The sequence below is a fragment of the Lithobates pipiens genome, unplaced genomic scaffold, assembly GCF_037356315.1.
Source record: "Lithobates pipiens isolate NorthernLeopardFrog02 unplaced genomic scaffold, aLitPip1_a1.2 Scaffold_3, whole genome shotgun sequence".
Lineage (NCBI taxonomy): Eukaryota > Metazoa > Chordata > Amphibia > Anura > Ranidae > Lithobates > Lithobates pipiens.
Window position 1 is genome coordinate 270858679 of NW_027507790.1, and position 24830 is coordinate 270883508.

The following is a 24830-nucleotide window of genomic DNA, read 5'->3' on the forward strand; positions in this document are numbered from 1 at the left end:
ATTTTGCCTTTTATTGAAAAATCGGGATCACACTGTACAAGCCACAGCAAAGTGATACAAACAAGAACTGATGCATTTCATGCTACGGGAAGTGCTTACTCATAGCTAGAAGACTATTAGCATGCATTAAAGAGTATTTACGCAAGAGAAAAAACTATAATTTTACAACTTTAGAAAACTCTGGTCTGGCCACATCTTGAATATGCCATGCAGTTTTGGTGGCCAGTCCTTAGGAGGGATGTGCCGGAACTAAGGGGAGTCCAGAGAAGGACAACAAGCTAATAAGGGGGCTAGAGGACCACAGTTATGAGGAAAGACTACAAACATGAAACGTATTTTCCCTGGAGAAGAAGAGATGTTTAGGAGAAGATATTATCACAATATACAAATATCTAAATGGTAATTATAACATAGGGAGAAAACTATTTAGTCCTAGGTCTCTTATGCCGCGTACACACGACCGGACTTTTCGAGGGACTAGGTCCGAAAGACTTTTGACGGAGTTCTGACAGAGTTCTGACGGACTTTCCTAATGAACAGACTTGGCCACACACAATCACACCAAAGTCCGACGGATTCGAATGTGATGACGTATGACCGGACTAGAATAAGGAAGTTCATAGCCAGTAGCCAATACCTGCCCTAGCGTCGTTTTTTGTCCGTCAGACTAGCATACACACGAGCAGATTTCTCGGTAGGAACTGGGTCCGGCGGAGTTCCGGCGAAAAAATTTGAAACATGTTCCATTTCTAAAGTCTGTCGGATTTTTACAAATCTAAAGACCACTGCAGCCCACACACGATCGAATGGTCTGCCCGAATTGTTCCGTCGGACCTTTGATATCGAAAAATCCGCTCATGTGTATGGGGCATTAAGAGGAAACATGGCCACTCAGTGAAGTTGGATGAGAAGCTGTGTAATCTTAAACTGTGCAAGAGGTTCTTTACTGTTAGAACGGTAAGGATTTGGAACTCCCTTCCACTACTGGTGGCGTCATTGAGGAGTGTCAATAATTAAAAAAAAAATATTTGTGTGTGTTTTTTAGTGAAAGCAATATACAGAGATATGGGTAACATACACATGGAACTGGATAAACTGGTGTTTTTGATAATTTTGCTCGAATGTGATTGGATACTAGAAGCCATCAGAGCTTCACCTCATTCGCTAAGATAAGCAAAAACTTCCTTGCAAGGTGAAAGTTCCCTTGAAATATCAACCCCTATGTCCCTCCTGCAGTAAAAGCCTCTTACCTGCCGACTTGCAAACATCTTTAGAATGTTTGCTGAGCTGAAAATACCATGCCTGGGAGAAGACCGGGCTAATATGTTGCAGATATTGCTTATGGATGTTGTGTGACTGGTGGGGAGGTGAGTATAGCAAACTTTATTTCTGCTTTATGCTATTTATAAAAAAAAATCTATAAAATTCATAAGCTTGAATTCATGAATTATGTGCCTATTCTTTTATCATGGTTGCCACTTAAATAAATTAGTAAAATAATGAAAAAGAGAGTCCTGCGCAAATGATGCCACAAAAAATAAATAATGTATAAAAAAGTGTGAAGAAAACAAGAGTCAATGTAAATATTTCAAAAATAAACACACCAATAGTGTAAGTGTGTAGTGAAAAAGCACTGGAGAAAGAACAGGACCAAATGTTCCAAAGGATCAGGCTCCCAGAACTCTCACCTCAGAGATGGAATAGTAAGGCAAAAGAAAGTAATTCCAATGGACTTCTCCTTCACTTCTCTGTGCACAATCATCAACTGGTATAAACTTCTACCACTAGAGGGCCGATTCAATCTCCTATGAGTAATGCTGCAGCATATGTATCCTCGTGGTATGAAACTTAAAGAAAACACAGAGGGGAAGGGGGAAGGGAGAGAGAAAGGGGACTCCAATAGTGTAGTGGTTTCCAAAACTGAATAAATTTATTTAAGAGAAAGCAAATGGACTCTCACATTTAAAAAGAAAATATCAAACAGAAAGAGATCTGGCGTGTACAGCCAGTCTTACGTTCGTTCCGGTATTCCCGAGGGAGTGGCCGTAGGAATACCGGAACGAACGTAAGACTGGCTGTACACGCCAGATCTCTTTCTGTTTGATATTTTCTTTTTAAATGTGAGAGTCCATTTGCTTTCTCTTAAATACATTTATTCAGTTTTGGAAACCACTACACTATTGGAGTCCCCTTTCTCTCTCCCTTCCCCCTTCCCCTCTGTGTTTTCTTTAAGTTTCATACCACGAGGATACATATGCTGCAGCATTACTCATAGGAGATTGAATCGGCCCTCTAGTGGTAGAAGTTTATACCAGTTGATGATTGTGCACAGAGAAGTGAAGGAGAAGTCCATTGGAATTACTTTCTTTTGCCTTACTATTCCATCTCTGAGGTGAGAGTTCTGGGAGCCTGATCCTTTGGAACATTTGGTCCTGTTCTTTCTCCAGTGCTTTTTCACTACACACTTACACTATTGGTGTGTTTATTTTTGAAATATTTACATTGACTCTTGTTTTCTTCACACTTTTTTATACATTATTTATTTTTTGTGGCATCATTTGCGCAGGACTCTCTTTTTCATTATTCAAGTGATAGTTTGTGTTTACTATTTTGTCCCGCTGCATTTTTTGTTTTATTTAGTAGCACTTGCACTTTCGTTATTCCACAGATTGTTACATTATATTTTGTTATGCACGTAGATTTATTTCACGTCTAGCACATAGTGGCGCGAGGGTCCATTTTACACAAATTAGTAAAATAGTTCACACAGGAATAATCAACCCATGACTCCTAGGTGAACATGTGCAACAGGTTATCACAACGTGGATTTATTATTAAAATTATATATATGGTTACAATGTAAAAACATTTATTCATTTCCACCTCATATTTCAATTATTTCTACTCTGCTCCTATTAATGTTACAGTTTGTAAACTTACTTTGTGAAGATCCCCACACATTTCCTTCCTTGAATTCTTCCTTGAATTCTGTTAGTAGACACTGCTGTGTCACACATTCCACAGAGCCTGCCTTCTTAGCTAAAGAGGTTCTGAGAGGGAGGAGTTTCAGGAGACGGAGTCATTGCAGGAATCACTGCTTGCAGGCAGCATGGTACCATGGGATATATAGTTCTTATGTGATTTGTAGTGAAGCAGAGCTAAATAACTCTACAACAATACTAAAATGTAAAGTGCTAATAATAAAGTGCTAATACTATTCATGGATAACTCTAAACCAATTTTAACCACTTGCCGACCGCCGCACGCCGATGTACGTCGGCAGAATGGCACGGGCAGGCATAAGGGCTTACATGTACGTCCTTGCCTGCCCGCCGGTCGGGGGCCCGATCGGGCCCCCGCCCGGTGCCTGCGGCGGTCGGTATTCGTTCGGGAGCGATCCCGGACGAGGGGACGGCCATTCATTCATGGCCACCCCCTCGCGATCGCTCCCGGCGAATGAAAATGTCCGGTGACATCATTTCCTCTCCTGTAATGTAAACACAGGAGAGGAAGTGATGTATTCTCTCCTCCGTGTCGGTATTTTTCGTTCCGGCACCGAGGAGAGAGGTTCGGTGAGTTGCACCAACACACCCCACATACAGTAGAACATGCCAGGCACACTCACACCCCCCCTTTACCCCCCGATCACCCCCCCAATTACTCCTGCCCCCCCTCAGTCACAGTGACACCAATTGCTTTTTTTTGTTTTTTTTTTTGCATTGGTGTCATTTGTGACTGTAATAACTGTTAGGGCAGTTAGGGTTAGCCCCCTTTAGTTCTAATGTGCCCCCCTAACCCCCCCAATAAAGGTTTAACCCCGTGATCACCCCCCGTCGCCAGTGTCACTAAGGCTGGGTTCACATTGCAGCGGTTTATGAGAACGAATGTGATTCGCACCGCACTGCAGTGCAAATCACATCCGATCTCTGTGCGATTCGAGTTCAGCCATACAGATAGTATGGCTGAATTCGTGTCGCACCCGCCGCACCCGCCGCACCCGCCGCAAATTCGCACGGGACCCTTTTTTTGGCCCGCAGCAGAATCGGATCGCATGGGTGTTCACACCATGCGATCCGAGTTTGCAGATCGCACTGCGATATGCGAACTGATCTGGGGGTGTCATTAACATTTCACTGACACTCCCAGCAGTTCGCATAGGGCAGTGTGAACTGCCGCCGGGAGGCATGCGATGCGGGAACCCGCCGCGGATTCATGGCGTTCCCGCATCGCTCCAGTGTGAACCCAGCCTAATAAGCGATAGTTTTTCTGATCACTGTATTAGTGTCACAGGTGACGCTAGTTAGGCAGGTAGGTATTTAGGTTCGCCGCAGCTTTTTATAGCGCCAGAGACCCCCATATACTACCGCATAAAGCCCCCTGATTGCCCCCTAGTTAACCCTTTCACCAGTGATCACCATATAACTGTTACAGGTGACGCTGGTTGGTTAGTTATTTTTTTATAGTTTCAGGGCACCCGCCATTTATTACCTAATAAAGGTTTAACCCCCTGATCACCCGGCGGGTGTTATTTGTGACTGTAATAACTGTTAGGGCAGTTAGGGTTAGCCCCCTTTAGTTCTAAGGTACCCCCCTAACCCCCCCAATAAAGGTTTAACCCCGTGATCACCCCCCCGTCGCCAGTGTCACTAAGGCTGGGTTCACATTGCAGCGGTTTATGAGAACGGATGTGATTCGCACCGCACTGCAGTGCAAATCACATCCGATCTCTGTGCGATTCGAGTTCAGCCATACAGATAGTATGGCTGAATTCGTGTCGCACCCACCGCACCCGCCGCAAACTCGCACGGCACCCTTTTTTTGGTCCGCAGCAGAATCGGATCGCATGGGTGTTCACACCATGCGATCCGAGTTTGCAGATCGCACTGCGATATGCGAACTGATCTGGGGGTGTCATTAACATTTCACTGACACTCCCAGCAGTTCGCATAGGGCAGTGTGAACTGCCGCTGGGAGGCATGTGATGCGGGAACCCGCCGCGGATTCGTGGCGTTCCCGCATCACTCCAGTGTGAACCCAGCCTAATAAGCAATCGTTTTTCTGATCACTGTATTAGTGTCACAGGTGACGCTAGTTAGGCAGGTAGGTATTTAGGTTCGCCGCAGCTTTTTATAGCGCCAGGGACCCCCATATACTACCGCATAAAGCCCCCTGATTGCCCCCTAGTTAACCCTTTCACCAGTGATCACCATATAACTGTTACAGGTGACGCTGGTTGGTTAGTTATTTTTTTTATAGTTTCAGGGCACCCGCCATTTATTACCTAGTCTCACTAGTGTACCCCTAAATTTAGGGGTGTCTACTTTCCAAAATGGGGTCATTTGGGGGGGGTTTGTGCCATCTTGGCATTTTATGGCCTTCAAAACTGTAACGCTCTTAGAAAGCCTGAAGGCGGTGCTTGGTTTTCGGGGCCCCGTACGCGGCTAGGCTCCCAAAAAGTCCCACATATGTGGTATCCCCGTACTCAGGAGAAGCAGCAGAATTTATTTTGGGGTGTCATTTCACATATGCCCATGGCATGCATGAGCAATATATCATTTAGTGACAACTTTGTGAAAAAAAAAAAAAAAGTTTGTAATTTTCCCGCAACTTGTGGCAAAATATAAAATATTCCATGGACTCAACATGCCTCTCAGCAAATAGCTTGGGGTGTCTACTTTCTAAAATGGGGTCATTTGTGGGGGTTTTGTGCCATCTTGGCATTTTATGGCCTTCAAAACTGTAATAGGTAGTGAGGAGTGAAGTCAAATATTTACGCCCTTAGAAAACCTGAAGGTGGTTCTTGGCTTTCGGGGCCCCGTACGCGGCTAGGCTCCCAAAAAGTCCCACATATGTGGTATTCCCGTACTCAGAAGAAGCAGCAGAATTTATTTTGGGGTGTCATTTCACATATGCCCATAGCATGTGTGAGCAATATATCATTTAGTGACAACTTTGTGAAAAAAAAATAAAAAAAAATTAAAGTTTGTAATTTTCCCGCAACTTGTGGCAAAATATAAAATATTCCATGGACTCAAAATGCCTCTCAGCAAATATCTTGGGGTGTCTACTTTCTAAAATGGGGTCATTTGTGGGGGTTTTGTGCCATCTTGGCATTTTATGGCCTTCAAAACTGTAATAGGTAGTGAGAAGTGAACTCAAAAATTTACGCCCTTAGAAAGCCTGAAGGCGGTGCTTGGTTTTCGGGGCCCCGTACGCGGCTAGGCTCCCAAAAAGTCCTACATATGTGGTATCCCCGTACTCAGGAGAAGCAGCAGAATTTATTTTGGGGTGTCATTTCACATATGCCCATAGCATGTGTGAGCAATATATCATTTAGTGACAACTTTGTGTAAAAAAAAAAAAAAATTTTTTTTTTGGCATTATTCAATCGCTTGAGGCAAAAAAATAAAATATTCAATGGGCTCAACATGCCACTTATCAATTTCCTTAGGGTGTCTACTTTCCAAAATGGGGTCATTTGGGGGGGTTTTGTACTGCCCTGCCATTTTAGCACCTCAAGAAATGAGATAGGCAGTCGTAAACTAAAAGCTGCGTAAATTCCAGAAAACGTACCTTAGTTTGTAGATGTGACAACTTTTGCGCAAACCAATAAATATACAATTATTGACTTTTTTTTTACCAAAGACATGTGGCTGAATACATTTTGGCCTAAATGTATGACTAAAATTGAGTTTATTGGATTTTTCTAATAACAAAAAGTAGAAAATATCATTTTTTTTCAAAATTTGCGGTCTTTTTACGTTTATATCGCAAAAAATATAAATCGCAGAGGCAATCAAATACCATCAAAAGAAAGCTCTATTTGTGGGAAGAAAAGGACGCAAATTTTGTTTGGGTACAACATTGCATGACCGCGCAATTACCAGTTAAAGCAGCGCAGTGCCAAATTGTAAAAAGACCTCTGGTCATTTACCAGCAAAATGGTCCGGTCTGAAGGTGGTTAAGGTATAAAGTGCTAATAATAAAGTGCTGATAACAATCTCACTTCCCAATGTGCAAAATAGTGCAATAACAATGGCATCAGAAAAAAATCAAAAGGGATGAGTAAGCAAACGGATGTATACAGGGGAGGACTGACCACTCATGGGGCCCCTGGGCAATAGAAGATTATAGGGCCCCCAGGCAATAGGAGAAGATTATAGGCCCTCTGGGCAATAGGAGATTATGAGGCCACACAGTATACACACACACACATACAGTATACACACACAGACATACAATATACACACACAGTATGCACACACAGAATACACATACACACAATGAAAAGGTACTGGAGAGGCGGGGCAGCTATAATCTTGGGATTTTTTTAAAAACACAGATTTTTCCATACTGTCCCAGGTATTATTGAGGCAGGCAACCCTGATGGGGCCCCTTAGTGGCATGGGGCCATTGGGCAGTGCCCGATTGGTCAGTCCGCCCTTGGATGTATAGCACCGCTGTTATACATCTGTTTGATGCATGACTAGAGCCATTTGGGGTCTTCCCTTGAGGTGAGAGGCTAGCACACACAGGGTGTGGATTGGAGAAGGATATTCACAAGCTTTTATATTACCTGCATTTGGACTTTTTTTCCTTTCTTTGCTGCACTTCTATAGAGACTATTGCTTAGTACCTGTAGTTATTTTGGATACATTTTGGATTACTCATCCCTGCTGATTTTATGATTTTCTAATGTCATTGTTATTGCACTTTGGGAAGTGAGATTGTTATCAGCACTTTATTATTAGCACTTTATACCTTAGGATTGGTTTAGAGGTATCCACGAATAGTATTAGCACTTTATTATTATTATCACTTTACATTTTAGTATTGTTGTAGAGTTATTTAGCGCTGCTTCACTACAAATCACTTATTTTTGTGGTGCTGGCAAAAATTTCAAAATCACCTGCATTATATATATCTTTTGCATTTTAAGCACTTTATCACGTTTATCGTGTACAAGTTTAGTGGCACATTAGTATGGTACATCACGTTTAAAATATTTAGTTCTTAGACATTAACCACTTCAGCCCCAGGAGAATTTGCCCCCTTCCTGACCAGGCCATATTTTGTGATTCGGCACTGCATCGCTATAACTGACAATTGTGCAGTCATGCGACAAACAAAATTTATGTCCTTTTTTCCCCATAAATAGATCTTTTGGTGGTATTTGATCACCTCTGCGGTTTTTATTTTTTGTGCTATAAAAAAAGGGCGACAATTTTGAAAAAAACACAATGGGGGTTATTTATGAAAGGCAAATCCACTTTGCACTGCAAGTGCACTTGGAAGTGCAGTGGCTCTAAATCTAAGGGGTAGATCTGAAATGAGTGGAAGCTCTGCTGATTTTATCATCCAATCATGTGCAAGATAAAATGCTGTTTTTTATTTTCCTTACATGTCCCCCTCGTATCTACAGCGACTTTACTTCCAAGTGCACTTGCAGTGCAAAGGGGATTTTTCTTTAGTAAATAACCCCCAATACTTAGTAGTTTTTGCTTTAATAAATATCCCGATTTTTTTTTTTTATATAAAGAAACACATTTGTAGATGAATATGTATTTTTCTATATATTTTTGGTAAAAAAAATTGCAATAAGCGTATATTGATTGGTTTGCGCAAAAGTTATAGTGTCTACAAAATAGAGGATACCGTATATACTCGAGTATAAGCCGAGATTTTCAGCCTCTTTTTTGAGGCTGAAAGTGCCCCCCTCGGCTTATACTCGAGTCATCGCTGTCTGCCCGCTCGATCAGCGTGTCGAGCAGACAGACAGCGGCCATTCTATGATTCAAAAGCCGCGCCTCCGGCTCCGCCTTCGCCTGTGATAGGCGGAACACTGAATTTCCCAGCAGCCTGTGTTCCGCCTATCACGGGCATCTTCTCATCCTCGTACTACGGACGAGGATGATACGACGTCCGTGATAGGCGGAACACAGGCTGCTGGGAAATTCAGTGTTCCGCCTATCACAGGCGAAGGAGGAGGCGCGGCTTTTGAATTTTACAATGGCCGCCGACGAAGAGGGCACGGGACGGAGGCAAGGCAAGGCACGGCACGGCACGGGACAGGACGGGACGGGACGGGACGGGACGGGACGAAGGCAAGGCACGACACGGGACGGAGGCTCGGGACAAAGGCTCGGGACACAGGTAGGCTGGACACACACACACACACACACACACACACACACACACACACACACACACACACACACACACGGATGGAGACACACACACACGGATGGATGGATGGATGGAGACACACACACACACAGGGATGGATGGATGGATGGATGGATGGAGACACACACACACAGGGATGGATGGATGGATGGATGGAGACACACACACACAGGGATGGATGGATGGATGGACACACACACACACAGGGATGGATGGACGGACACACAGGGATGGACGGACACACAGGGATGGACGGACACACAGGGATGGACGGACACACACACAGGGATGGACAGGCATGTCTCACCCTCGGCTTATACACGAGTCAATAAGTTTGCCAGTTTTTTTGGGGGTAAATTGGGGGCCTCGGCTTATATTCGGGTCGGCCTATACTCGAGTATATACGGTAGATTTTACTACTAATAGCGTCAATCAGTGATTTTTATCAGGACTACGATATTGCGGATATTGTCAGATCAGACACTTTTGACACTATTTTGGGACCATAGACATTTATACAGCGATCAGAGCTAAAAATTACCATTGATTACTGTATAAATGTCATTGGGAGGGAAGGGGTTAACACTAGTTGGCAATCAAGGGGTTAAAAGTGTTCCCTAGGTGTGTTCTAGCTGTGGGGGGAAAGGACTGACTAGGGGAGGAGAAAGATCGGTGTCCATACTTAGTATGAACACACAATCTCTCTCCTCTCCCCTGAGAGAACCGGGATTTGATTGTTTACACATACAGATCTCGGTTGTCCCTCTGTTACAAGCAATAGCAGGTGCCCGGCAGTCATCGCGCCTGCCGGGCACGCACATCAGTCCCGGGAGCGTGCACGTGCCTGCTGTCACATCTTAAAGGAGCAGTGTACAACTACAAGGATTGGCACAGCCAAGCCAACCTGCCTCAATATAACTGCAGCGGCTGGTTGGCTAGTGGTTAAAAGTAAACAGCATGCAGTGCATTTTTTGGATCATTTCCATTTAAACACAATTTAAAAATTCTCTCAATTTTAATCTAACAATACACTGGCAAAATAAAACATATATGATTGCTCTCTGTCACTTTAAGGCAGAGGCTTCATATAGTTACATACTTACACAGTAGGTGAGATTGAAAAAAGACACAAGTCCATCAAGTTCAACCTATGTGTGTGATTATATGTCAGTATTACATTGTATATCCCTGTATGTTGCGGTCATTCAGGTGCTTATCTAATAGTTTCTTGAAACTATTAATGCCCCCCCCCTGAGTCCACCGCCTGTGGAAGGGAACTCCACATCCTTGCTGCTCTAATGCCGCGTACACACGATCGAATTGTCCGGTGGGCTCCGGCTGACTTTTTTTACCCAAAAGTCCGGCGGACTTAGAAAGTAGTTTTGACTCGCAGTCCGGCGGACAATACAGCCGTGTGTGTACTAGTCCGCCGTACTTTTGAAATGAACTGACTTTTCCCGCACGAAGAAAAGTCCGTTCATTTTGAGCGCGGCTCCAGGTAGCCCGGGACTAGCGAAGGAAGTCAATGTCGCCATCTTCGGCGGTGAGATTGACACATCGCTGACCCTGTTACCTGGTATGGACTTAAAGGAGAAGCCCTACACCGAAAAAAACGGCGTGGGGGTCCCCCCTAGGTCCATATCAGACCCTTATCCGAGCATGCTACCCGGCCGGTCAGCAAAGGGGGTGGGGAAGAGTGAGCGCCCCCCCCTCCTGAGCTGTACTAGGCCATGTGCCCTTAACATGGGGGGGTGCTTTGGCTGCGCACCCCCCCACCCCAAAGCACCTTGTCCCCATATTGATGAGGACAAGGGCCTCTTCCCGACAACCCTGTCCATTGGTTGTCGGGGTCTGCGGGCGGGGGGCTTATCGGAATCCAGGAGCCCCCTTTAATAAGGGGGCCCCAGATATCGGCCCCCCACCCTATGTGAATGAGTATGGGGTACAATGTACCCCTACCCATTCACCTGTGAAAAAAAATGTAAATAAAACACAACACACAAGGGTTAAAAATAATTTATTGCACAGCTCCGGGGGTCTTCTTCCGTCTTGGGGGGTCTTCTCGCCGGACTCCTCCGCTATCGTCTGCTCTTTTACTAGCAGAGGAGCCCGGCTTTCTTTGTCGTCGCCGCCGCCGTTCGGGGGTCTTCTTCTGACTTTGGGGGTCTTGTCCGCCTCTTCGGGGGTCTTGTCCCCCTCTTCGGTTCTTCTTGCCGGGCCTCCGCGGCTTCTTGAAGCTCTTTTACTGGCGGTAGCCCGGTCTTCTGTCGCCGCTGTCTTTGCCGCTGTCTTCGCAGCTGTCTTCGCCGCCTTCTGTTCTTCTCTTCTTGAGATGTTGACTCGTCGCTGTCTCGGGCCATAATGACAGGGACGTGTTGCGTGGCGACTTATATAGAGACAATGGGCAGGGTCAACGGGTGATGTCCCCGCCCCTTTATGATGTCACAGTCCCAGAGGATGCTGGGACTGTGACATCATAATGTGCAGGGACATCACCTGGCAATGTCCCTATATAAGTTGCCGCACGCCGCGTCCCTGTCATTGCGGCCAGAGACAGCGACGAGTCAACAGCTCAAGAAGAGAAGAACAGAAGGCGGCAAAGACAGTGGCGACAGAAGACCGGGCCACCGCCAGTAAAAGAGCTGGAAGAAGGCGCGAAGGCCTGGAAAGAAGAGGGGGACAAGACCCCCGAAGTTGGAAGAAGACCCCCGGACGGCGGCGGCAACGAAGAAGAAAGCCGGGCTCCTCCGCTAGTAAAAGAGCTAGTAAAAGAGCAGAAGATAGCGGAGGAGTTCGGCGAGAAGACCCCCCAAGACGGAAGAAGACCCCAGAGCTGTGCAATAAATTATTTTTAATCCTTGTGTGTTGTGTTTTATTTACTTTTTTTTCAGAGGTGAATGGGTAGGGGTACATTGTACCCCATACTCATTCACACAGGGTGGGGGGACCGGCATCTGGGGGCCCCCTTCTTAAAGGGGGCTCCCGGATTCCGATAAGCCCCCGCCCGCAGACCCCGACAACCAACGGCCAGGGTTGTCGTGAAGAGGCCCTTGTCCTCATCAACATGAGGACAAGGTGCTTTGGGGTGGGGGGCCGAACGCCCCCCTTCCCCAAAGCACCCCCCAGGTTGAGGGCACGCGGCCTGGTACGGCTCAGGAGGGGGGGCGCTCGCTCTTCCCCACCCCCTTTGCTGACCGGCCGGGTAGCGTGCTCGGATAAGGGTCTAATATGGATCTGGGGGGGACCCCCATGCCTTTTTTTCGGCGTAGGGCCTCCCCTTTATGTCCATACCAGGTGACGGGGCCAGCGATGTGTCAATCTCGCCGCCAAAGGCAGCAACATTGACTTCCTTCGCTAGTCTCTGCTACCTGGAGCCGCGTTCAAAATGAACGGACTTTCCTCCACGTGTGGGCAAGTCCGTTAATTTCAAAAGTACGGCGGAAAGTCCCGTGTGTGGGCAGGTCTGCTCGTTCAGACATTCCGGCGGACAGTCCGGCAGTTTGTCCGCCAGACTAAGTCCGCCGGATGCGTGTGTACGTGGCATTACATTAACGCAGTTTAAGGTTAAACCTCTTTTCTTCTAATTTTAATGAGTGGCCACGAGTCTTGTTAAACTCCATTCCGCAAAAAAGTTTTATCCCTATTTTGGGGTCAAAAGTACGGTATTTATAAATTTAAATCATATCCCGTCTCAAGCGTCTTTTCTCCAAAGAGAATATGTTCAGTGCTCACAACCTAATATCCTACAGAATAATTATTAGCTTTGTTGTCCTTCTTTGTACTCGCTCCATTTCCAGTACATCCTTCCTGAGGACTGGTGTCCAGATCTGGACAGCATACTTTAGGTGTGGCCAGACCAGAGTCTTAGAGGGGGATTATTATCATTTTATCTCTGGAGTTGATCCCCTTTTTAATGCCAATATTCTGTTTGCTTTGATAGCAGCAGCTTGGCATTGCATGCCATTGCTGAGCCTATCATCTACTAGGACCCCCCGGTCCTTTTCCATCCCAGATTCCCCCAATGGTTCTCCCCCCAGTGTATAGATTGCATTCATATTTTTGCCACCCCAAATGTATTATTTTAAATTTTTCTACATTAAAACTCATTTGCCATGTAGTTGCCCACCCCATTCATTTGTTCAGATCTTTTGCAAGGTTTCCACATCCTGCAGAAATGTTATTGCCCTGCTTAGCTCAGTATTGTCTGCAAATACAGAGATTGAATGGTTTACCCCATCCTCCAGGTCATTTATGAACAAAATAAATAGGATTGGTCCCAGCACAGAACCCTGGGGGACACCAATACCCACCCCTGACCATTCTGAGAACTCCCCATTTATCACCACCCTCTCAACTCCCCCTTGTAGCCAGGTTTCAATCCATGTACTCACCCTATGGTCCATGCCAAGTGACCTTATTTTGTGCAGTAAATTTATATGGGGAACTGTGTCAAATGCTTTTGCAAAATACAGATACACCACATCTACAGGCCTTCCTTTATCCAGATGGCAACTCACCTCCTCATAGAAGGTTAATAGATTGCTTTGGCAAAAATGATTCTTCATGAATCCATGCTGATTATTGCTAATGATACTGTTCTCATTATTAAAATCTTGTATATAGTCCATTATCATCCCCTCCAAGAGTTTACATATTATTGATGTTAGGCTAACTGGTCTGTAATTCCCAGGGATGTACCTTTTTAAATATTGGTGCTACATTGGCTTTTCTCTAATCAGCTGGTACCATTCCAGTCAGTAGACTGTCAGTAAAAATTAGGAACTATGGTCTGGCAATTACTTGACTGAGTTCCCTATGTACCCTCGGAAGCAAGTCATCTGGATTTATTAATGTTAAGTTTCCCAGTTCTAATTTTAATAATGTCCTCTGTTAACCATGGAGTTGCTTCCTGTGATGTGTCATAAGGATAAACACTGCAGTTTTGGGTTTGAAGCCCCCTTATTCCCTCGTGAAGACAGAGGAGAAGAATAAATGTAATACCTTCATCATCTCCCCATCCTTTGTAAAAAAGATGTCCTTCCTCATTCTTTATGGGGCCAATATGGTCTGTCCTACCTTTTTTTACTGTTTACATACTGAGACTTTAAATGAGGAATATTTGAGAGGCTAAAAGAAATGGTCAATGTTGAAGAAATTAGTAAGTTTATTACACCATAGGTGACAAAAACATCACATGAAAGTTATATACATATAATTACAGTCCTCATATTGTTTTATCATGTTTTATATTGTTTGCAGTATGTCAATATGAGGACTATAATTATATGTATGTAACTTTCATGTGATGTTTTTGTCATCTATGGTATAATAAACTTACTCAATTTACCAACATTGACCATTTTTTTAGCCTCACGTAGAGTATCTCACAAAGTGAGTACACCCCTCACATTTTTGAAAATATTTTATTATATATTTTTATGTTACAACATTGAAGAAATGACACTTTGCTACAATGTAAAGTAGTGAGTGTACAGCTTGTATAACAGTGGAAATTTGCTGCCCCCTCAAAATAACTCAACACACAGCCATTAATGTCTAAACCGCTGGTAACAAAAGTGAGTACACCCCTAAGTGAAAATGTCTAAAATGGGACAAAGTATAAATATTTTGTGTGGCCATCATTATTTTCCAGGTCTAACCCTCATGGACATGGAATTCACCAGAGCTTCACAGGTTGCCACTGGAGTCCTCTTCCACTCCTCCAGGATGACATCACAGAGCTGTTGGATGTTAGAGACCTTGCGCTTCTCCACTTTCCTTTTGAGGATGCCCCACAGATGCTCAATAGGGTTTAGGTCTGGAGACATGCTTGGCCAGTCCATCACCTTTATCCTCAGCTTCTTTAGCAAGGCAGTGGTCGTCTTGGAGGTGTGTTTGGGGTCATTATCATGTTTGAATTCTGCCAGTGTTAATTTAGTTGACTAAAACCGACTAAAACATTTTAGTCAACTAAATGAATATTGTTTTAGTCGACTAAAACACGACTAAAACGAAAACAATTGAGATGACTAAAATATGTCTAAAACTAAAATGGAACTAAAAATAAAATGCCATTTTAGTCAAAAGACTAAAACCAAAGCTAAATTGAAATTTGAGGTCAAAATTAACACTGGTCTGTAGTGCATGTTCATACCTCAATACCATAATAAATAACATATTCGATTTTTCACTCCAGCAGTATATAATGAGTTTGGAAATTGTAGAGAAATGTTCATTAATTCATTACAATTTAATTACACCCATTAGGTTTTAGACGACTAAAATGAGTTTTAGTCTACTACAATCTACTGGAGATTTTAGTAGACTAAAACGTAGAACATTTTAGTCGACTAAAATGTGCTGGAGATTTAGTTGACTAAATATGACTAAAACTAAAACAACTGCAGAAGACTAAAATGGGACTAAAACTAAAATGCCATTTTAGTCCTAAGACTAAGACTAAAACTAAATTGAAATTTGCTGCCAAAATTAACACTGCTTCATCAGGGGAAGAAAAGTGCAATGTGTCCATAAACTAATTTAGTATGATAAAGTGCAAATCCAATTAGCCAATTATAAATCCAGACAAAAACTATCTCATCCAAGTGTTGATGTGAATGAAACAAATCCATAAAGTGTATGTGTCAATCCTCCACCAGATCTAAATCCTCAGCTCACATTATGACCCCTGTTTCACCAGTGGTGAAAGTCCATGCCCAGGGATGATACATGTATATTGGGATGGAGTCTTTTGATTGACTATCATCCCACGGTCATCTCGGAAGTGTTTTACTGATATGTCTGTACCAGCTAGCACTGATTAAGTGCTAATTTATATGAGTTTACTATTTTTTTCTTGGTTTTGGGATCAATATTCATGCGGAGAGCACTAGATATTTTTCTTTGTTTTTCATATGGAATCACCATATGCTATCTGTTCCTGTGACAGGAGAGCTGACAGGAGAATTTTGGAGAAATGGGGAGATAGATCGCTGCAGAGACCTTAATTTTCCCCAGAGGGGAACAGCTGATTATGACCCACTAGTGTAACAGGGATCGAAACGTGAGCTGAGCATTTAGATCTCACAGGTGGGGGATTGACACATGCACGTTATGGATTTGTTTTATTCACATCAACACTAGTTTACGGACCCATTGCACTTTATATCACGATGAAGTCACGTGGTTGTGACGCAACGCGCAGGGATGGATTTGGGTATGGATTTATTTCATTCACATCATGGTGGATCAACACTTGGATGAGACTATTTTTCTTTTGGACTTATAATTGGCTCATTGGAGCAGATTTCTGGACTATTTGCACTTTATTATACTAAATTAGTTTACAGACAAGTTGCACTTATGTATATATGTATATATATATATATATATATATATATATATATATATATATATATATATATATATATATATACTCATGTATTTATCAGTTTTCACTGTATATACAGTATCTCACAGAAGTGAGTACACCCCTCACATTTTTGAAAATATTTTATTATATTTTGTGTGGCCACCATTATTTTCTAGGACTGCCTTAACCCTCTTGGGCATGGAGTTCAACAGAGCTTCACAGGTTGCCGCTGGAGTCCTCTTCCACTCCTCCATGGCGACATCATAGAGCTGGTGGATGCTTGCGCTCCTTCACCTTCCATTTGAGGATGCCCCATGGATGCTCAATAGGGTTTAGGTCTGGAGACATGGTTGGCCAGTCAATCACCTTTACCCTCAGCTTCTTTAGTAAACAGTGGTTGTCTTTGAGGTGTGTTTGGAGTTGTTATCATGTTGAAATACTGCCTTGCGGCCCAGTCTCTGAAGGGAGGGGATCATGCTCTGCTTCAGTATGTCACAGTACATGTTGGCATTCATGGCTCCCTCAATGAACTTTAGCCTCCCAGTGCTGGTAGCACTCATGCGGCCCCAGACCATGACACTCCCACCACCATGCTTGACTGTAGGCAAGACACACTTTTATTTGTACTCCTCACCTGGTTGCTGCCACATACTTGACATCATCTGAACCTAATACATTTATCTTGGTCTCATTAGACCACAGGACATGGTTCCAGTAATTCATGTCCTTAGTCTGCTTGTCCTCAGCAAACTGGCTTTCTTGTGCATCATTTTTAGCAGAGGCTTCCTTCTGGGACAACAACCATGCAGACCAATTTTATGCAGTGTGCAGCGTATGGTCTGAGAACTGACAGGCTTACCCCCCACCCCTTCAACCTCTGTTGCAATGCTGGCAGCACTCATATATCTATTTCCCAAAGACAACCTCTGGATGTGACGCTGAGCATGTGCATGCAACTTCTTTGTTCAACCATGGCGAGGCCTGTTCTGAGTGGAACCTATCCTATTAAAATGCTCTATGGTGTTGGCCACCATGCTGCAGCTCAGTTTAAGGTCCTGGCAATCTTCTCTAAGCCTAGGCCATCTTTATGTAGAGCAACAATTATTTCTGTCAGATCCTCAGAGAGTTCTTTGCCATGAGGTGTCATGTTGAACTTCCAGGGACCAGTATGAGAGAGTGAGAGCGATAAATAAATACCAAATTTAACACACCTGCTCCCCATTCACACCTAAGACCTTGTAACACTAATGAGTCTCATGACACTGGGGAGGGAAAATGGCTAATTGGGCCCAAATTGGACATTTTCACTTTTCACTTTTGTTGCCAGCGGTTTAGACATTAATGGCTGTGTGTTGAGCTATTTTGGGGGGACGGCCAATTTACACTGTTATACAAGCTGTACACCCACTACTTTACATTGTAGCAAAGTGTTTACATATACTTGTGAGGCTGACACAGGTGTTTGCATTTGTGTGTGAACACAAGTGGATGGGGTGCTTTAAAAAAAAAAGTATTATTTATTTTATTAAAAGAAAAACATTTATACACTGTCACTTTGATTTTTTTAATCAACTTTATTGCAATTACAAGGGATGCACAACATCACTTGTGACAGCATGGGATATGACAGATCCTCTTTATGGAGAGATCTGGAGTCTATTAGACTAGATTAGATGCGTAATTAGACTAATTACACATCTAATTTTCCGACCATCTATCACATTTTTGGAGCTCCTGGAGGACCAGAACAGTGCAAACAATTGGGCACAATAGCTCTGTTGACACTGGTGATATGGCGGTGATCAGAACACTGGTATGGCAATGAACAGGATGCTGGTATGGGGTATGGCAGTGATCAGGACACTGTTATGGGGTATAGTGGTGATCAGGATGCTGGTATGGATTATGACAGGTATTAGAGTGCTAGTATGGCAAATGGTGGTGATAAGAACACTTGGTATAGGGTATGGTGGGGAACAGGGCGCTAGTATGGAATATGGCGGTAACCAGGATGCTGGTATGGGTTATGGTGGTTATCAGGATGGTGGTATGGGGTATGGCAGTAATCAGGACACTGGCATGGCATATGGTGGTGATCAGAATACTGGTAGGGTGTTTGCCGATGATCAGGACACTGGTATGGCATATGGCAGTGATCAGGACACTGGTATGTTGTGGTTGTGATCAGGGCACTGGTATTGTGTATAGCGGCGATTAGGGCACTGATATGAGGTGTGATGGTAATCATGGTGCTGGTATGAGGTATGGGGGCGATCAGGGTGGTGATAAGGCAAATGGCGGTGACCATGGTGCTGTTAAGGGATTTTTTTTGATCATGATGCTGGTATGGGGTATGGCGGTGATCATGGTGTGTGTGTAACTTTGATTAGGACTTTGCTATGGTGTGTGGCAGCATGAGCACTGATGACATTGGGACAGGTGACAGAGGCTGACTGCACACTATATTGTTGTTTTACTGGGGACATGGCTCCTATGAACCAAAAGAAAAGTAGAGCCAAACGAGCTTAGACTACACTTCTCCTTTAAATTGCAAAATTTTGGGGAAACTCCCTTGCAATGTGCAACTTCTCTTGCAGATTAAATATTCTATTTATTTTTTAGTCAGCCCCTATTATCTCAGTTTTTCTGGAAACAGTGAATAATACAGATGAATGAATTTTTAAACCAATTTTTTTTCTTTTACTGATGCTTAGAAGCCAGAATCTCAATGCTCGATTAATTGTCAACCAGGAACCAGAAAAATGCAAGGAAAATCTATCCACCCTTGTTGCTATGACTGTGTCCCATGTTCAGAGGGAGAGATATCCAATACCACTGGTATGTTGTATTCTCATATATATCTATTTATATATATATATATATATTTGTAGCACTGACCCCCGAAGGAGCTGCTGGTTTGATTTGGGCCTGCATTCTACCAATAACCCCGCTAACTTGACTCAATCTCCTTGGCACAGCTGCGTGCAATGCAATACAGTATAATATAATACAAATGCAAAATACCTGTATTGTAACCTCAGGATCCACTGGCTCCACCTTGTGGGGAAAAACAGTATACCATAACACTGGATACTTAACCAGAATTATATTTTACTGTAGAATATTCAAAACAGGTGGTTACAGAAATTGTGCTGTCATCCCAACATAGGATGACAGCACAATATATTTCAATAGGAACAATTTAAAATAATATATATATTTATATTTATACCTGGGAGCTCCCCCTACTTTAAAAGCTATGCATGAGATCTCACTTAAAGTACTTAGTCCGCGATCTTCTTTCTTCGCTAGCTAAAGTAACTCCTTTGCGATTTGTAATCCACAGTCTATCAAAAGTTAGGTTGAGGTGCTCCTGGTGTGGCTCCAATAACTAATTTACAACGCTTGAAGCGCCAGAGTAGATAGGCCTCAAGCCTGCTCAGTGTCAGTTGCTCTGCTCTTCCTCCGTGGAACTACGAATTCCAGTGAGGCCTGTATGTGAGTCTAACTGCGTGTAAAAGTTAACAAACGGTGGGCCTTAACCCGCTCAACAACTGGATCGGAGCTCCGTGTGGTAACTCTGGTCCGATGACTGCAGCTTGCTTCTCTGTCAGCTGGGCCTGTCTCTCCGTACCGCTCCGCTGGATGTATCCGGTCCTCTGATGCTCCGATGAGTGTCGCTGGACCTTCTCAATCTGATCACTGTCTCTCCAGCACCGTCAGGTCACTTCACAAACAAGCGGGGTTGCGCTCCGCAATGGCTGTGGCCTGCTGTCTCCGGGAAACCTCTTCGCAGATCCTCACAGGCAGTCAACGTGATCCCAAGAGCCCTAAAATGGCCGCTCGGGTCCCTTTTATCTCCTACCCAGCATGCACTGCTTAAGGGAGTGTTCATGGATAGGTCACACAGACTCCTGGGTAATAAGGTCAACCTTCTCAATCAATACAACAGTTACTTCCTGTATAAGTCTTTTGTATTTGTTCTGAGGTAAATACTCATAATAGTGCATTACCCATATTTAGTCACTAGATGGCTTTAAATGCTGAACCATGGTAATGTCCATAGACTTATATATTAAAGTATGCAAACACATATCAATACACAAGGATGTCAGCACTACATATTCTTTCTATTTATTTATCTATAGTAAAGTCTATCTATCTATCTATCTATCTATCTAAAAAGTTAAACCTGAATAGAAATGGAATGGAATAGGTGGACCCACTTGAACAATCCATTCAATTTGTATCAAATCATGCAGACCCTTGAACTACATAGCTGATAGGTAGATCTAAAGGATATTGTACAATAAAACTGTACAGAAGGTGAGTGGAAATAAAAGAAGAGGTGGTATAGTAATGAGGGAGGTGTGGTCCAGAGCAGTGAACACGCCCTACCAAGCCCTATCCTGTGATGCAACAAGGCAGTGCATGATGGGAGGTGATCTAAAGGAAGTGATGGAATCAAAAAACATGTAAAGGAAAAATCCAAATAGACAGGGGAAAATGTAAAGTTTCTATAGATGAGGTACTTTAAGTGAAGGCTAAGCACATTGGAATGATTTGGGCAAAAATTACTTTTGAAAACTCTTCAATTTATTATGAAAAGTGAAATTCTGCCCAAAAAGGTGAATGTAGCCTTTACAATAAATGGAAGCAATAGATTCCATGGACAGGTGCCTTTAAAACACATAACGAGTTGTCGTTAGGAGCACCTTCTAACATTGACAGGACTAATCTGTGTACCACTTGAGCACCTAATGTAGCCAGTCTGCGGGAGCCAGAATTATTGTTGGTTGGTAGGGTATCCGATACTTATTTTACTCACTGAACTGCAACTCAATTTATAACATTTGTATCATGTGTTTTTTCTGAATTTGTCTCTATCATTAAACCACTTCCGGACTGCCCATCGCACATATACTGTGGCAGGGCGGCCCGGCTGTGCGAAACTACATACATGTACGTTGTTTCCTGCAAGAGATACTGTGGGCGTGTGCATGCCGGGGGGAGTGCATGCGTGGGTTTGGTAGACTCGATGTCCGCCGGTCACCCATGATCGCGGTACAGAGAGGCAGAACGGGGATCTGCCTATGTAAACAAGGCAGATCCCTGTTCGGACAGGGGGTAACATGGAGATCTGCTGTTTCTAGTGATCAGGAACAGCGATCTCTGTGTTTTCCCAGTGAGCCCATCCCCCACGCAGTTAGAACACACCCAGGAAACACAGTTTACCCCTTGATCGCCCTCTAGTGTTAACCCCTTCCCTGCCCGTGTCATTTATACATTGATCAGTGCATTTTTTAGCACGGATCGCTGTATAAATGTCACTGGTCCCCAAAAAAGTGTCAGTTGGGGTTAGATTTGTCCGCCACAATGTCACAGTCCCACTAAAAATGTCAGATTGCTGCCATTACCAGTAAAAACATTTGAAAAAAAATAAAGTATATAAATCTATCCCTTATTTTGTAGATGCAATAACTTTTGCGCAAACCAATCGATATTCACTTATTGGGATTTTTTTACCAAAAATATGTAGAATACATATTGGCCTAAACTGATGAATACATTTTTTTTAAATGTTTGGATATGTATTATAGCAGAAAGTAAAAAATATTGTTTGTGTGTTTGCTTTTTTGTCACTCTTTTTTTGTTTATAGCGCAAAAAATAAAAAAAGAGGTGATCAAATACCACCAAAAAAAAGCTCTATAGGTGGGAAAAAAGGGCATACGTTTTGTTTGAGCACAACGTCGCACGACTGCAACTTGTCAGTGCCCCTTTTTAACACCCCTTTTTAGCTAATTACACCACCAAGCTTCTTATTCACTCCCTGGTTATCTCTCGCCTCGACTACTGCAACTCCCTACTCATGGTTACCTTTACATAGACTATTCCCCCTTCAGTCCATAATGAATGACGCTGCGAGTCTCATCCAACCATTCAGTGTCCTCCACCCCTCTCTGCCAATCCATCCACTGGATTCCACTCACTCAATGAAAAAAATTCAAAGTATTAGCAATAATTTACAAACCCATCCATAACTCTGCCCCCAGCTACATCACTAACCTAATCCCAAAATACCAACCAAGCCAATCTCTTCGGTCCTGCCAAGATCTCCTGCTCTCTAGCTCCCTTGTCATCTCCTCCCATGCTCGCCTCCAGGATTTCTCCAGAGTTTCTCCCATCCTTTGGCACTCCCTACCCCAATCTGTCCGACTGTGCTCTAATCTATTCATTTTTAGACAATCCCTGAAAATCCTTCTCTTTAAAGAAGCCTATCCTTTTTCCAACTAATACACTGTTTTTCTTCCTCCATCAGCTCATCCCCCACAGCTATTACCTTTTGTATCAATTGACCCTCTCTTTTTAGAATGTAAGCTCTAATGAGCAGGGCCCTCTGATTCCTCTTGTACCAAATTGTTATGTAACTGTAATGTCTGCCTTCATTTTGTTAAGCGCTGCACAAACTGTTGGCGCTATATAAAAGCTATATAATAATAATAATAATAATAATAATAATAATATAATATATTGCAAAAAATGGCTTTGCCCATAAATAGCCTTTTTCAATATGGCCCTCCCTATGGCCTGTAGAAGAAGAACATGCTCTGCAAATGCATCGCCTCCCACATCCTGCATCATCTCTGACTGATGACATCGCATCTGCCTGACCATGCGTTCCACTGCTATCAGGAAGTAGACTCATCCACTGGTACCCTGCTCTACTTACCCGATCAGATCCCTCTGGCAGCTTTCCATCCAGATTGATGAGTGATATGATTCCTCCACAGTATCTACATGACTTTTGCTATACTCCCACTGTGAGTAATATTCATATGGTTGATAAAAGGTTTCTTTTAATGCTACACTTAGAAGGAGCTGTGTATCTCTCTCCAAAAATTACAAAATCAGCAGGGGAGCAAATAATTATTTTCCCCACTGTATATCAAAATTAAATTTGTACTGGTCTAAAGAGAAGAAGAAGTATTTCCTCCCTTAGAATTACAATTTCATTATTTAACACAACTGATATTTTTTTGCTCTTTGGCAGATAGTGAGAATTGCATTAAATGCACAGAAGAGGAATGGCCCAATGAGAAAAAGGATCGTTGTATTCCAAAACTTCTGGAATTTCTCCCCTACGCAGATGATATCTCTATAATATTTATATTCATTTCTGTTTTACTTTCCATTGTGACTTTCTTAGTAATTGGGATTTTTATATCCTATCTGAACACTCCCATTGTTAAAGCTAATAACAGAAATTTGAGTTTTGTTCTCCTTGTTTCCATCTTGTTGAGCTTCCTCTGTGTGTTCTTGTTCCTTGGTCAGCCACTGGATATAACCTGTATACTCCGCGTCATAACATTTGGAGTCCTCTTCTCCATAGCCGTCTCCTCTCTTCTTGCTAAAACAATCATGGTTTATATCGCTTTCAAAGCCACCAAGCCAGGCAGCTACTGGAGGAAATGGATTGGGGTCACACTGGCCAATTCCATAGTACTTGTGTGTTCCTCTATTCAAGTAATAATATGTCTTATTTGGATGTCTGTATCTCACCCTTATAAGGAAATGGACACTCACTCTTATCAGGACAAGATCGTCATTCAGTGTAATGAAGGATCTGTTATTGGGTTTTACTCTGTGTTGGGTTATATGGGGTTTCTGGCAGCTGTGAGTTTTGTTGTAGCATTTATGATGAGGACATTACCGGACAGTTTTAATGAGGCCAAATACATTACCTTCAGCATGCTGGTGTTCTGCAGTGTCTGGATTGCCATGATTCCAGCCTATCTGAGCACTAAAGGGAAATTTATGGTGGCTGTGGAGATATTCGCCATATTGGCTTCAAGTGCTGGACTTCTAGGTTGCATATTTCTCCCAAAATGTTTCATAATTATATTCAAGCCCAAATTGAATACTCGGGCATGTTTGTTTGGAATCAAATATAGAAATTAGTACATTATACTCTTTTAAGCTTCATAAAATGTAGACTCTTTCTTTCTTTCTTTTTTCATTAATTATGGTATTGATAAAAACTATTTGTTTAGAAACAGTAATAATATCTTGTTGTGTTGGGTTTGTTATAAATAAATATAATTATTTAAAATGGTACAAAGAAGCTGAAAGAGCAATGTTTATAGGAATAGATAGGGATGCCTCCCCTGACTGCACATCCCTGCACTCTGTCTCCTGGTTCCTGTGAAGGTAAAGCAAAACACATATTAAATTTACCACCACAAATTCCTCTGGTCTCAATTGCAGATCACC

The 24830-nt window shown here is 43.0% G+C and overlaps 1 protein-coding gene across 1 annotated transcript in view; it reads left to right on the forward strand.

Moving 5' to 3' along the window:
* LOC143941268 (vomeronasal type-2 receptor 26-like) overlaps positions 1 to 24518 on the forward strand; it is a 76705-nt gene extending 52187 nt beyond the window's left edge. Inside the window, exons 4-5 of the mRNA XM_077463304.1 lie at positions 19273 to 19396; positions 23611 to 24518. Coding sequence (XP_077319430.1) covers positions 19273 to 19396; positions 23611 to 24518 — 1032 coding nt within the window. The remainder of the gene's footprint in view (positions 1 to 19272; positions 19397 to 23610) is intronic.
* Positions 24519 to 24830: the final 312 nt, after the last annotated feature.